At 60.1% G+C, this 13,973-nt stretch overlaps 1 protein-coding gene across 1 annotated transcript in view; it reads left to right on the forward strand.

Moving 5' to 3' along the window:
• The first annotated feature begins 408 nt into the window (after positions 1-408).
• The window catches only part of DESI2 (desumoylating isopeptidase 2), a 48,775-nt gene continuing 35,210 nt past the window's right edge, over positions 409-13,973 (forward strand). The window contains exon 1 of the mRNA XM_044290626.1: positions 409-1,232. Within this exon, the coding sequence (XP_044146561.1) occupies positions 1,194-1,232 (39 nt within the window). The 5' untranslated portion in view covers positions 409-1,193. The remainder of the gene's footprint in view (positions 1,233-13,973) is intronic.

Genomic DNA, 13,973 nt, shown 5'->3' on the forward strand with positions numbered 1-13,973 from the left:
CTGAACGGATTTCTCTCCATTCAGAATGCATTAGGATAATCCTGATCAGTATTCTTCCGGCATAGAGCCCCGACGACGGAACTCTATGCCGGAAGAAAAGAACGCAGGTGTGAAAGAGCCCTTAGTATAGTTATGGCTGACACATGTGACACTATGGCTTGTGCACACCGTGTAATATTGTTTTTTTCAGTAGCTGGTTTGAAGAACACTTGAGAAATTAAATGTTACTTCCAGGAAACAGAGTTGATTGCGGATACCATAAAAGTCAATGGGGAAGCAGAAAAACCTAACTCAAAAAATGCTTGTAAGAACTCCACCAAATTAAAAATATTTAAACAAAAAGGACCTGTTTTTAGCTACAGATTTTTCTGCAGTGGATTTCAACCCTGAACACACCCTTTAAAGGGTGCGCCCTCTGCTTGGCTGTAAGCCTTCCTTTGCTGAAGCAATCCTCCCAGATTACAAGCGGAATACACGAGTATACATTTCACATGATTCTTCCCCAGTAGAGCTATATTAAAATCACAGACACTAATGGGTGATTCGATTTTTTCCTATCCTATTTTGTGTGCAGACTCATGAGAGAGAGCATCATTTCTACCTGAGAGAATAAGGCTCCATCTGACAAGTGTGAACATAACCGAAACGCGTAACGTTAGCGATATTCTGGCCAGGCTATGGATAGTCACAGATGGGCAGGCCCTAGAACACCAGCATGACCATTGAAGACCGCGCCTTACACAGCCCACTGTAAGAAGCTGCTTGCTGCCCCGCCCACTTAGTGACGTCACTCTCCTATCATCGGGTCATCCTGTCAGCGGCAGCGCCGCTCAATTCCCATGATATGTACCTCCGCGGCTTCCGTAAGTGGTCATCGCTGCTGTAGCCTGTGTTAACACTACGGTCGGTTAAAGCGGCGGAAGGAGAAGCAGCAGCAGCTGCGCCGGAACTACTTTGACGTATCATTGTTTTAATCCCAGTCATGTTTCTATAACGGGAACTGGAGTGAGGTACAGAGGGAGGATGCGGCTTACACTGGGCGCTGCACAGCCGCTTCCGCCAGCGCTGTTCTCTATAGAGCCCGTCCGCCGCCCGGTCATGACCCGCGTAGCTTTTTGGTCCCCGCTGTAAAGGGCTGCAGGTGGTCCTCGGCGTGCTGTCCTGGAGGCTGAGCCCCGGTTACATGAGGAGACATGGCCAACCAGCCGGTGATACTGAACGTGTATGATATGGTGAGTACGAGTGCACACCATGTATACAGGCACCGTGCCGCACTGCATCTTGGGGGATATTTGGCAGTTTCCAGATCAATCCCCTCCCTTATTTGGAAACAATATGGGATAGTTTAGTATCGTTTCCCTATATATTAGACTGACCCTGTGCTCCTAATCTTGTCTGGTACATAGAGAGTTAATGGGTTGCCAGGTCAGGGTCTTTGGCTGGTGTATGCTGCCAGTCATGGGCACTTGATGAGTGTGTCCCCGGAGGATGTGGTGACTGGTGGCTGCCCCTTTTGTCTCTTGGTTCCCCAGGCAGAAGTCAAAGTGATTACATGAATGGCTTTGTGGTTTTCTGAGATCCTTACGCTGATGACCCGGATAGGTACCCCCACCTATCGAATCAGTATCTGATAGGTGGGGGTCTGACACCTGGGACCCCCGCAGATTGGCTGTTTGAGAAGGCATTGGCGCTTCTGTGAGCACCGTGGCCTTCTCCCTGCTTTTCCTAGCCGAGATGGAAGCGAATGGCGCTGAGCGTGATGGCAAGTACAGCCGCTATAGAGTGTACGGCACTGTGCTTGGTGAGCAGGCAGCAGCGTTCCTAAACTCCTGGATACACCTTGGGGATGACGTACTACATTGTACACCTCCACAGTGTTGTGGAAATTTTATTAGGATGTGTATTTAATGTATTGTCACCATGTCTCTCAGTGTCAGGGTAAACCATTGGAGTGGATATCTCCCCGTGTATGTCCTGTCACAGCTTCTGGGCGCAGGGGTCTCCATCGGTGAATGGTCCATGTGCTAAGCACTGGGCTGTGGGCCGGGGGGAGACTGATGTGTTCAGCAGAACAGTGTTTTGTTGGCTGATGTATGGACGCCGGCTAGGGCCCCCGCGCAAGAAGCGGATTTATTGGCGTGGATGCATTTGTTAAGAGAACAATATATGAAAGAAACGTGCGTTTGTTGCCTGATCAGCCGCTGGAGATAATGACGTTGTCCTGTAAATAAACCTGCATGAGGAGCATAGTAATTTTATCTGGCATTGATCACTGAGCAAGGATGGATAAAGTTAGTATACATGTGATTGTTAGCTAGCTAGGTTATTCTAAATGATGGTGTCTTGTCTTCCTATGTCATCACTTCCTGTGTCCTTGTCTTGGGCCAGCCCCTTTAACACCTTTTGTTAGTAAATAAGACACAGACTGAGCAGGGCGGAGGGGAGTGCTCAGCAAGAATATATTCAATATGGTAACACTTGGGTCTGTCTCTGACTGCGGCTAAGGCAGTGTTTCTCAAATAGTGGGGTGCGCCCCCCAGGGGGGGCGCCAGGCTCCATAAAGGGGGGCGTAAAATGTAATATGCGGCAGGGAGATGAGCGCTTCCATTGTGGAAGCGCTCATCTCCCTTCCTCTGATTAGAGGCCGGCGCAGGCGCTGAGGGACTGGGAGGAGGAGCTGGGGGCCGGGAATAGCGGCGGGGCGGTGCCGTCAGTGTACTATAGCCCCGCCCCGCCGATCCGGTATAGCAATATAAAATATCTTATTCAATTAAAATGTATTAGATATGCCCCCTCACTCCTAAATTCCTAGTACCTTACATCCTATTCCTAGGTTCTGTAATGCCGGCAGGTCGGGCGGGCGGCAGTGTAACTCCCTGGTGTCACGTGCCTGCGCCGCCTACTTTATGAATGAAGCAGGTGGCGCAGGCAAGGGACGTCAGTGAGTGACGCGCCGGCCTGCCGCAATTGTACAGAACCTAGGAATAGGATGTAAGGTACTATTAGGAATTTAGGAGTGAGGGGGCATATCTAATACATTTTAATTGAATAAGACATTTTATATTTGAATACTGGGGGGGGGGGGGGTTTAGGCTGATCCGTGGATGCCACTGTTAAGGGTGGGGAGGTCTGTGGATGCCACTGTTATGGGGTGGGGGGTCTGTGGATGGCACATATATAACAGTGCCAGCCACAGATCCCCCACCCCATAACAGTGTGTGCCAGCCACAGATCCCCCACCCCATAACGGTGTGTGCCAGCCACAGATCCCCCACCCCATAACGGTGTGTGCCAGCCACAGATCCCCCACCCCATAACGGTGTGTGCCAGCCACAGATCCCCCACCCCATAACGGTGTGTGCCAGCCACAGATCCCCCACCCCATAACGGTGTGTGCCAGCCACAGATCCCCCACCCCATAACGGTGTGTGCCAGCCACAGATCCCCCACCCCATAACGGTGTGTGCCAGCCACAGATCCCCCACCCCATAACGGTGTGTGCCAGCCACAGATCCCCCACCCCATAACGGTGTGTGCCAGCCACAGATCCCCCACCCCATAACGGTGTGTGCCAGCCACAGATCCCCCACCCCATAACGGTGTGTGCCAGCCACAGATCCCCCACCCCATAACGGTGTGTGCCAGCCACAGATCCCCCACCCCATAACGGTGTGTGCCAGCCACAGATCCCCCACCCCATAACGGTGTGTGCCAGCCACAGATCCCCCACCCCATAACGGTGTGTGCCAGCCACAGATCCCCCACCCCATAACGGTGTGTGCCAGCCACAGATCCCCCACCCCATAACGGTGTGTGCCAGCCACAGATCCCCCACCCATAACGGTGTGTGCCAGCCACAGATCCCCCACCCCATAACGGTGTGTGCCAGCCACAGATCCCCCACCCCATAACGGTGTGTGCCAGCCACAGATCCCCCACCCCATAACGGTGTGTGCCAGCCACAGATCCCCCACCCCATAACGGTGTGTGCCAGCCACAGATCCCCCACCCCATAACGGTGTGTGCCAGCCACAGATCCCCCACCCCATAACGGTGTGTGCCAGCCACAGATCCCCCACCCCATAACGGTGTGTGCCAGCCACAGATCCCCCACCCCATAACGGTGTGTGCCAGCCACAGATCCCCCACCCCATAACGGTGTGTGCCAGCCACAGATCCCCCACCCCATAACGGTGTGTGCCAGCCACAGATCCCCCACCCCATAACGGTGTGTGCCAGCCACAGATCCCCCACCCCATAACGGTGTGTGCCAGCCACAGATCCCCCACCCCATAACGGTGTGTGCCAGCCACAGATCCCCCACCCCATAACGGTGTGTGCCAGCCACAGATCCCCCACCCCATAACGGTGTGTGCCAGCCACAGATCCCCCACCCCATAACGGTGTGTGCCAGCCACAGATCCCCCACCCCATAACGGTGTGTGCCAGCCACAGATCCCCCACCCCATAACGGTGTGTGCCAGCCACAGATCCCCCACCCCATAACGGTGTGTGCCAGCCACAGATCCCCCACCCCATAACGGTGTGTGCCAGCCACAGATCCCCCACCCCATAACGGTGTGTGCCAGCCACAGATCCCCCACCCCATAACGGTGTGTGCCAGCCACAGATCCCCCACCCCATAACGGTGTGTGCCAGCCACAGATCCCCCACCCCATAACGGTGTGTGCCAGCCACAGATCCCCCACCCCATAACGGTGTGTGCCAGCCACAGATCCCCCACCCCATAACGGTGTGTGCCAGCCACAGATCCCCCACCCCATAACGGTGTGTGCCAGCCACAGATCCCCCACCCCATAACGGTGTGTGCCAGCCACAGATCCCCCACCCCATAACGGTGTGTGCCAGCCACAGATCCCCCACCCCATAACGGTGTGTGCCAGCCACAGATCCCCCACCCCATAACGGTGTGTGCCAGCCACAGATCCCCCACCCCATAACGGTGTGTGCCAGCCACAGATCCCCCACCCCATAACGGTGTGTGCCAGCCACAGATCCCCCACCCCATAACGGTGTGTGCCAGCCACAGATCCCCCACCCCATAACGGTGTGTGCCAGCCACAGATCCCCCACCCCATAACGGTGTGTGCCCAGCCAAGATCCCCACCCCTAACGGTGTGTGCCAGCCACAGATCCCCCACCCCATAACGGTGTGTGCCAGCCACAGATCCCCCACCCCATAACGGTGTGTGCCAGCCACAGATCCCCCACCCCATAACGGTGTGTGCCAGCCACAGATCCCCCACCCCATAACGGTGTGTGCCAGCCACAGATCCCCCACCCCATAACGGTGTGTGCCAGCCACAGATCCCCCACCCCATAACGGTGTGTGCCAGCCACAGATCCCCCACCCCATAACGGTGTGTGCCAGCCACAGATCCCCCACCCCATAACGGTGTGTGCCAGCCACAGATCCCCCACCCCATAACGGTGTGTGCCAGCCACAGATCCCCCACCCCATAACGGTGTGTGCCAGCCACAGATCCCCCACCCCATAACGGTGTGTGCCAGCCACAGATCCCCCACCCCATAACGGTGTGTGCCAGCCACAGATCCCCCACCCCATAACGGTGTGTGCCAGCCACAGATCCCCCACCCATAACGGTGTGTGCCAGCCACAGATCCCCCACCCCATAACGGTGTGTGCCAGCCACAGATCCCCCACCCCATAACGGTGTGTGCCAGCCACAGATCCCCCACCCCATAACGGTGTGTGCCAGCCACAGATCCCCCACCCCATAACGGTGTGTGCCAGCCACAGATCCCCACCCCATAACGGTGTGTGCCAGCCACAGATCCCCCACCCCATAACGGTGTGTGCCAGCCACAGATCCCCCACCCCATAACGGTGTGTGCCAGCCACAGATCCCCCACCCCATAACGGTGTGTGCCAGCCACAGATCCCCCACCCCATAACGGTGTGTGCCAGCCACAGATCCCCCACCCCATAACGGTGTGTGCCAGCCACAGATCCCCCACCCCATAACGGTGTGTGCCAGCCACAGATCCCCCACCCCATAACGGTGTGTGCCAGCCACAGATCCCCCACCCCATAACGGTGTGTGCCAGCCACAGATCCCCCACCCCATAACGGTGTGTGCCAGCCACAGATCCCCCACCCCATAACGGTGTGTGCCAGCCACAGATCCCCACCCCATAACGGTGTGTGCCAGCCACAGATCCCCCACCCCATAACGGTGTGTGCCAGCCACAGATCCCCCACCCCATAACGGTGTGTGCCAGCCACAGATCCCCCACCCCATAACGGTGTGTGCCAGCCACAGATCCCCCACCCCATAACGGTGTGTGCCAGCCACAGATCCCCCACCCCATAACGGTGTGTGCCAGCCACAGATCCCCCACCCCATAACGGTGTGTGCCAGCCACAGATCCCCCACCCCATAACGGTGTGTGCCAGCCACAGATCCCCCACCCCATAACGGTGTGTGCCAGCCACAGATCCCCCACCCCATAACGGTGTGTGCCAGCCACAGATCCCCCACCCCATAACGGTGTGTGCCAGCCACAGATCCCCCACCCCATAACGGTGTGTGCCAGCCACAGATCCCCCACCCCATAACGGTGTGTGCCAGCCACAGATCCCCCACCCCATAACGGTGTGTGCCAGCCACAGATCCCCCACCCCATAACGGTGTGTGCCAGCCACAGATCCCCCACCCCATAACGGTGTGTGCCAGCCACAGATCCCCCACCCCATAACGGTGTGTGCCAGCCACAGATCCCCCACCCCATAACGGTGTGTGCCAGCCACAGATCCCCCACCCCATAACGGTGTGTGCCAGCCACAGATCCCCCACCCCATAACGGTGTGTGCCAGCCACAGATCCCCCACCCCATAACGGTGTGTGCCAGCCACAGATCCCCACCCCATAACGGTGTGTGCCAGCCACAGATCCCCCACCCATAACGGTGTGTGCCAGCCACAGATCCCCCACCCCATAACGGTGTGTGCCAGCACAGATCCCCCACCCCATAACGGTGTGTGCCAGCCACAGATCCCCCACCCCATAACGGTGTGTGCCAGCCACAGATCCCCCACCCCATAACGGTGTGTGCCAGCCACAGATCCCCCACCCATAACGGTGTGTGCCAGCCACAGATCCCCCACCCCATAACGGTGTGTGCCAGCCACAGATCCCCCACCCCATAACGGTGTGTGCCAGCCACAGATCCCCCACCCCATAACGGTGTGTGCCAGCCACAGATCCCCCACCCCATAACGGTGTGTGCCAGCCACAGATCCCCACCCCATAACGGTGTGTGCCAGCCACAGATCCCCCACCCCATAACGGTGTGTGCCAGCCACAGATCCCCCACCCCATAACGGTGTGTGCCAGCCACAGATCCCCCACCCCATAACGGTGTGTGCCAGCCACAGATCCCCCACCCCATAACGGTGTGTGCCAGCCACAGATCCCCCACCCCATAACGGTGTGTGCCAGCCACAGATCCCCCACCCCATAACGGTGTGTGCCAGCCACAGATCCCCCACCCCATAACGGTGTGTGCCAGCCACAGATCCCCCACCCCATAACGGTGTGTGCCAGCCACAGATCCCCCACCCCATAACGGTGTGTGCCAGCCACAGATCCCCCACCCCATAACGGTGTGTGCCAGCCACAGATCCCCCACCCCATAACGGTGTGTGCCAGCCACAGATCCCCCACCCCATAACGGTGTGTGCCAGCCACAGATCCCCCACCCCATAACGGTGTGTGCCAGCCACAGATCCCCCACCCCATAACGGTGTGTGCCAGCCACAGATCCCCCACCCCATAACGGTGTGTGCCAGCCACAGATCCCCCACCCCATAACGGTGTGTGCCAGCCACAGATCCCCCACCCCATAACGGTGTGTGCCAGCCACAGATCCCCCACCCCATAACGGTGTGTGCCAGCCACAGATCCCCACCCCATAACGGTGTGTGCCAGCCACAGATCCCCCACCCCATAACGGTGTGTGCCAGCCACAGATCCCCCACCCCATAACGGTGTGTGCCAGCCACAGATCCCCCACCCCATAACGGTGTGTGCCAGCCACAGATCCCCCACCCCATAACGGTGTGTGCCAGCCACAGATCCCCCACCCCATAACGGTGTGTGCCAGCCACAGATCCCCCACCCCATAACGGTGTGTGCCAGCCACAGATCCCCCACCCCATAACGGTGTGTGCCAGCCACAGATCCCCCACCCCATAACGGTGTGTGCCAGCCACAGATCCCCCACCCCATAACGGTGTGTGCCAGCCACAGATCCCCCACCCCATAACGGTGTGTGCCAGCCACAGATCCCCCACCCCATAACGGTGTGTGCCAGCCACAGATCCCCACCCCATAACGGTGTGTGCCAGCCACAGATCCCCCACCCATAACGGTGTGTGCCAGCCACAGATCCCCCACCCCATAACGGTGTGTGCCAGCCACAGATCCCCCACCCCATAACGGTGTGTGCCAGCCACAGATCCCCCACCCCATAACGGTGTGGCCAGCCACAGATCCCCCACCCCATAACGGTGTGTGCCAGCCACAGATCCCCCACCCCATAACGTGTGTGCCAGCCACAGATCCCCCACCCCATAACGGTGTGTGCCAGCCACAGATCCCCCACCCCATAACGGTGTGTGCCAGCCACAGATCCCCCACCCCATAACGGTGTGTGCCAGCCACAGATCCCCCACCCCCATAACGGTGTGTGCCAGCCACAGATCCCCCACCCCATAACGGTGTGTGCCAGCCACAGATCCCCCACCCCCATAACGGTGTGTGCCAGCCACAGATCCCCCACCCCATAACGGTGTGTGCCAGCCACAGATCCCCCACCCCATAACGGTGTGTGCCAGCCACAGATCCCCCACCCCATAACGGTGTGTGCCAGCCACAGATCCCCCACCCCATAACGGTGTGTGCCAGCCACAGATCCCCCCACCCCATAAACGGTGTGTGCCAGCCACAGATCCCCCACCCCATAACGGTGTGTGCCAGCCACAGATCCCCCACCCCATAACGGTGTGTGCCAGCCACAGATCCCCCACCCCATAACGGTGTGTGCCAGCCACAGATCCCCCACCCCATAACGGTGTGTGCCAGCCACAGATCCCCCACCCCATAACGGTGTGTGCCAGCCACAGATCCCCCACCCCATAACGGTGTGTGCCAGCCACAGATCCCCCACCCCATAACGGTGTGTGCCAGCCACAGATCCCCCACCCCATAACGGTGTGTGCCAGCCACAGATCCCCCACCCCATAACGGTGTGTGCCAGCCACAGATCCCCCACCCCATAACGGTGTGTGCCAGCCACAGATCCCCCACCCCATAACGGTGTGTGCCAGCCACAGATCCCCCACCCCATAACGGTGTGTGCCAGCCACAGATCCCCCACCCCATAACGTGTGGTGCCAGCCACAGATCCCCCACCCCATAACGCCAGCCACAGATCCCCCACCCCATAACGGTGTGTGCCAGCCACAGATCCCCCACCCCATAACGGTGTGTGCCAGCCACAGATCCCCCACCCCCTAACGGTGTGTGCCAGCCACAGATCCCCCACCCCATAACGGTGGTGTGCCAGCCACAGAATCCCCCCACCCCATAACGGTGTGTGCCGCCACAGATCCCCCACCCATAACGGTGTGTGCCAGCCACAGATCCCCCCCCCCAGAACGGTGTGCCAGCCACAGATCCCCACCCCATAACGGTGTGTGCCAGCCACAGATCCCCCACCCCATAACGGTGTGTGCCAGCCACAGATCCCCCACCCCATAACGGTGTGTGCCAGCCACAGATCCCCCACCCCATAACGGGTGTGTGCCAGCCACAGATCCCCCACCCCATAACGGTGTGTTGCCAGCCACAGATCCCCCACCCCATAACGGGTGTGCCAGCCACAGATCCCCCACCCCATAACGGTGTGTGCCAGCCACAGATCCCCCACCCCATAACGGTGTGTGCCAGCCACAGATCCCCCACCCCATAACCGGTGTGTGCCAAGCCACAGATCCCCCACCCCATAACGGTGTGTGCCAGCCACAGATCCCCCACCCCATAACGGTGTGTGCCAGCCACAGATCCCCACACCCATTAACGGGTTGGGCCAGCCACAGATCCCCCACCCCATAACGGTGTGTGCCAGCCACAGATCCCCCACCCCATAACGGTGTGTGCCAGCCACAGATCCCCCACCCCATAACGGTGTGGTGCCAGCCACAGATCCCCCACCCCATAACGGTGTGTGCAGCCACGATCCCCCACCCCATAACGGTGTGTGCCAGCCACAGATCCCCACCCCCATAACGGTGTGTGCCAGCCACAGAATCCCCCACCACCATAGGGCGGTGGTGTGCCAGCCACAGATCCCCACACCCCTAACGGTGTGTGCAGCCACAGGATCCCCCACCCCATAACGGTGTGTGCCAGCACACAGATCCCCCACCCCATAACGGTGTGTGCCAGCCACAGATCCCCCACCCCATAACGTGTGTGCCACCCACAGATCCCCACCCCATAACGGGTGTGTGCCAGCCACAGATCCCCCACCCCATAACGGTGTGTGCCAGCCACAGATCCCCCACCCCATAAACGGTGTGTGCCAGCCACAGATCCCCCACCCCATAACGGTGTGTGCCAGCCACAGATCCCCCACCCCATAACGGTGTGTGCCAGCCACAGATCCCCCACCCCATAACGGTGTGTGCCAGCCACAGATCCCCCACCCCATAACGGTGTGTGCCAGCCACAGATCCCCCACCCCATAACGGTGTGTGCCAGCCACAGATCCCCCACCCCATAACGGTGTGTGCCAGCCACAGATCCCCCACCCCATAACGGTGTGTGCCAGCCACAGATCCCCCACCCCATAACGGTGTGTGCCAGCCACAGATCCCCCACCCATAACGGTGTGTGCCAGCCACAGATCCCCCACCCCATAACGGTGTGTGCCAGCCACAGATCCCCCACCCCATAACGGTGTGTGCCAGCCACAGATCCCCCACCCCATAACGGTGTGTGCCAGCCACAGATCCCCCACCCCATAACGGTGTGTGCCAGCCACAGATCCCCCACCCATAACGTGTGTGCCAGCCACAGATCCCCCACCCCATAACGGTGTGGTGCCAGCCACAGATCCCCACCCCATACGGTGTGTGCCAGCCACAGATCCCCCACCCCATAACGGTGTGTGCCAGCCACAGATCCCCCACCCCCATAACGGTGTGTGCCAGCCACAGATCCCCTCACCCATAACGGTGTGTGCCAGCCCACAGATCCCCCCCCCCCATAACCGGTGTTGTGCCAGCCACAGACCCCACCCCATAACGGTGGGTGTGCCAGCCACAGATTCCCCCCACCCCCCATACGTTGGTGTCCAGCCACAGATTCCCCCACCCCATAACGGTGGTGTGCCAGCCACATCCACCACCCCATAACGGTGTGTGCCCAGCCACAGATCCACCACCCCATAACGTTGTGTGCCACCACAGAATCCCCCACCCCATAAAGTGTGTGCCAGCCACAGATCCCCCCACCTCACCCCATAAACGTTGTGTGCCAGCCACAGATCCCCCACCCCATACGTGTGTGCCAGCCACAGATCCCCCCCCCCATAACGGTGTGTGCCAGCCCAGATTCCCCCTCCCCCATAACGGTGTGTGCCAGCCACAGATCCCCCCCCACCCCCCCCCATAACGGTGTGTGCCAGCCACAGATCCCCCCCCCCATAACGGTGTGTGCCAGCCACAGATCCCCACCCCCCATAACGGTGTGTGCCAGCCACAGATCCCCCCCACCATAACGGTGTGGTGCCAGCCACAGATCCCCCCCCCATAACGGTGTGTGCCAGCCACAGATCCCCCCCCCCATAACGGTGTGTGCCAGCCACAGATCCCCCCCCCATAACGTGTTGTGCCAGCCACAGATCCCCCCCCCATAACGGTGTGTGCCAGCCACAGATCCCCCACCCCATAACGGTGTGTGCCAGCCACAGATCCACCCCCACCCCATAACGGTGTGTGCCAGCCACAGATCCCCCCACCCCATAACGGTGTGTGCCAGCCACAGATCCCCACCCCCCCCCATAACGGTGTGTGCCAGCCACAGATCCCCCACCCCCACCCCATAACGGTGTGTGCCAGCCACAGATCCCCACCCCACCCCATAACGGTGTGTGCCAGCCACAGATCCCCCACCCCATAACGGTGTGTGCCAGCCACAGATCCCCCACCCCATAACGGTGTGTGCCAGCCACAGATCCCCCACCCCCACCTAACGGTGTGTGCCAGCCACAGATCCCCCACCCCATAACGGTGTGTGCCAGCCACAGATCCCCCACCCCATAACGGTGTGTGCCAGCCACAGATCCCCCACCCCATATAACGTGTGTGCCAGCCACAGATCCCCCACCCCATAACGGTGTGCCAGCCACAGATCCCCCACCCCACAACGGTGTGTGCCAGCCACAGATCCCCCACCCCATAACGGTGTGTGCCAGCCACAGATCCCCCACCCCAATAACGGTGTGTGCCAGCCACAGATCCCCCACCCCCACCCCAACGGTGTGTGCCAGCCACAGATCCCCCACCCCATAACGGTGTGTGCCAGCCACGATCCCCCACCCCAACGGCGTGTGTGCCAGCCACAGATCCCCCACCCCATAACTGTGTGCCAGCCACAGATCCCCCACCCCATAACGGTGTGTGCCAGCCACAGATCCCCCACCCCATAACGGTGTGTGCCAGCCACAGATCCCCCACCCCATAACGGTGTGTGCCAGCCACAGATCCCCCACCCCATAACGGTGTGTGCCAGCCACAGATCCCCCACCCCATAACGGTGTGTGCCAGCCACAGATCCCCCACCCCATAACGGTGTGTGCCAGCCACAGATCCCCCACCCCATAACGGTGTGCCAGCCACAGATCCCCCACCCCCCTAACGGTGTTGCCAGCCACAGATCCCCCACCCCATAACGGTGGTGCCAGCCACAGATCCCCCACCCCATAACGGTGTGTGCCAGCCACATCCCCCACCCCCCCATAACGGTGTGTGCCAGCCACAGATCCCCCACCCCATAACGGTGTGTGCCAGCCACAGATCCCCCACCCCATAACGTGTGTGCCAGCCACAGATCCCCCACCCCATAACGGTGTTGCCAGCCACAGATCCCCACCCCCCATAACGGTGTGCCAGCCACAGATCCCCCACCCCATAACGTGTGTGCCAGCCACAGATCCCCCCCCCCATAACGGTGTGTGCCAGCCACAGATCCCCCACCCCATAACGGTGTGTGCCAGCCACAGATCCCCCACCCCCATAACGGTGTGTGCCAGCCACAGATCCCCCACCCCATAACGGTGTGTGCCAGCCACAGATCCCCCACCCCCATAACGGTGTGTGCCAGCCACAGATCCCCCACCCCCATAACGGTGTGTGCCAGCCACAGATCCCCCACCCCATAACGGTGTGTGCCAGCCACAGATCCCCCACCCCCATAACGGTGTGTGCCAGCCACAGATCCCCCACCCCTAACGGTGTGTGCCAGCCACAGATCCCCCACCCCATAACGTGTGTGCCAGCCACAGATCCCCCACCCCCATAACGGTGTGTGCCAGCCACAGATCCCCCACCCCCCATAACGGTGTGCCAGCCACAGATCCCCCCCCCCCATAACGTGTGTGCCAGCCACAGATCCCCCACCCCATAACGTGTGTGCCAGCCACAGATCCCCCACCCCATAACGGTGTGTGCCAGCCACAGATCCCCCCACCCCCCCATAACGGTGTGTGCCAGCCACAGATCCCCCCCCCCCCCATAACGGTGTGCCAGCCACAGATCCCCCACCCCCCCATAACGGGTGTGCCAGCCACAGATCCCCCACCCCCCCATAACGGTGTGTGCCAGCCACAGATCCCCCACCCCATAACGGTTGGTGCCAGCCACA

This window comes from Bufo gargarizans, chromosome 4, assembly GCF_014858855.1.
Source record: "Bufo gargarizans isolate SCDJY-AF-19 chromosome 4, ASM1485885v1, whole genome shotgun sequence".
Lineage (NCBI taxonomy): Eukaryota > Metazoa > Chordata > Amphibia > Anura > Bufonidae > Bufo > Bufo gargarizans.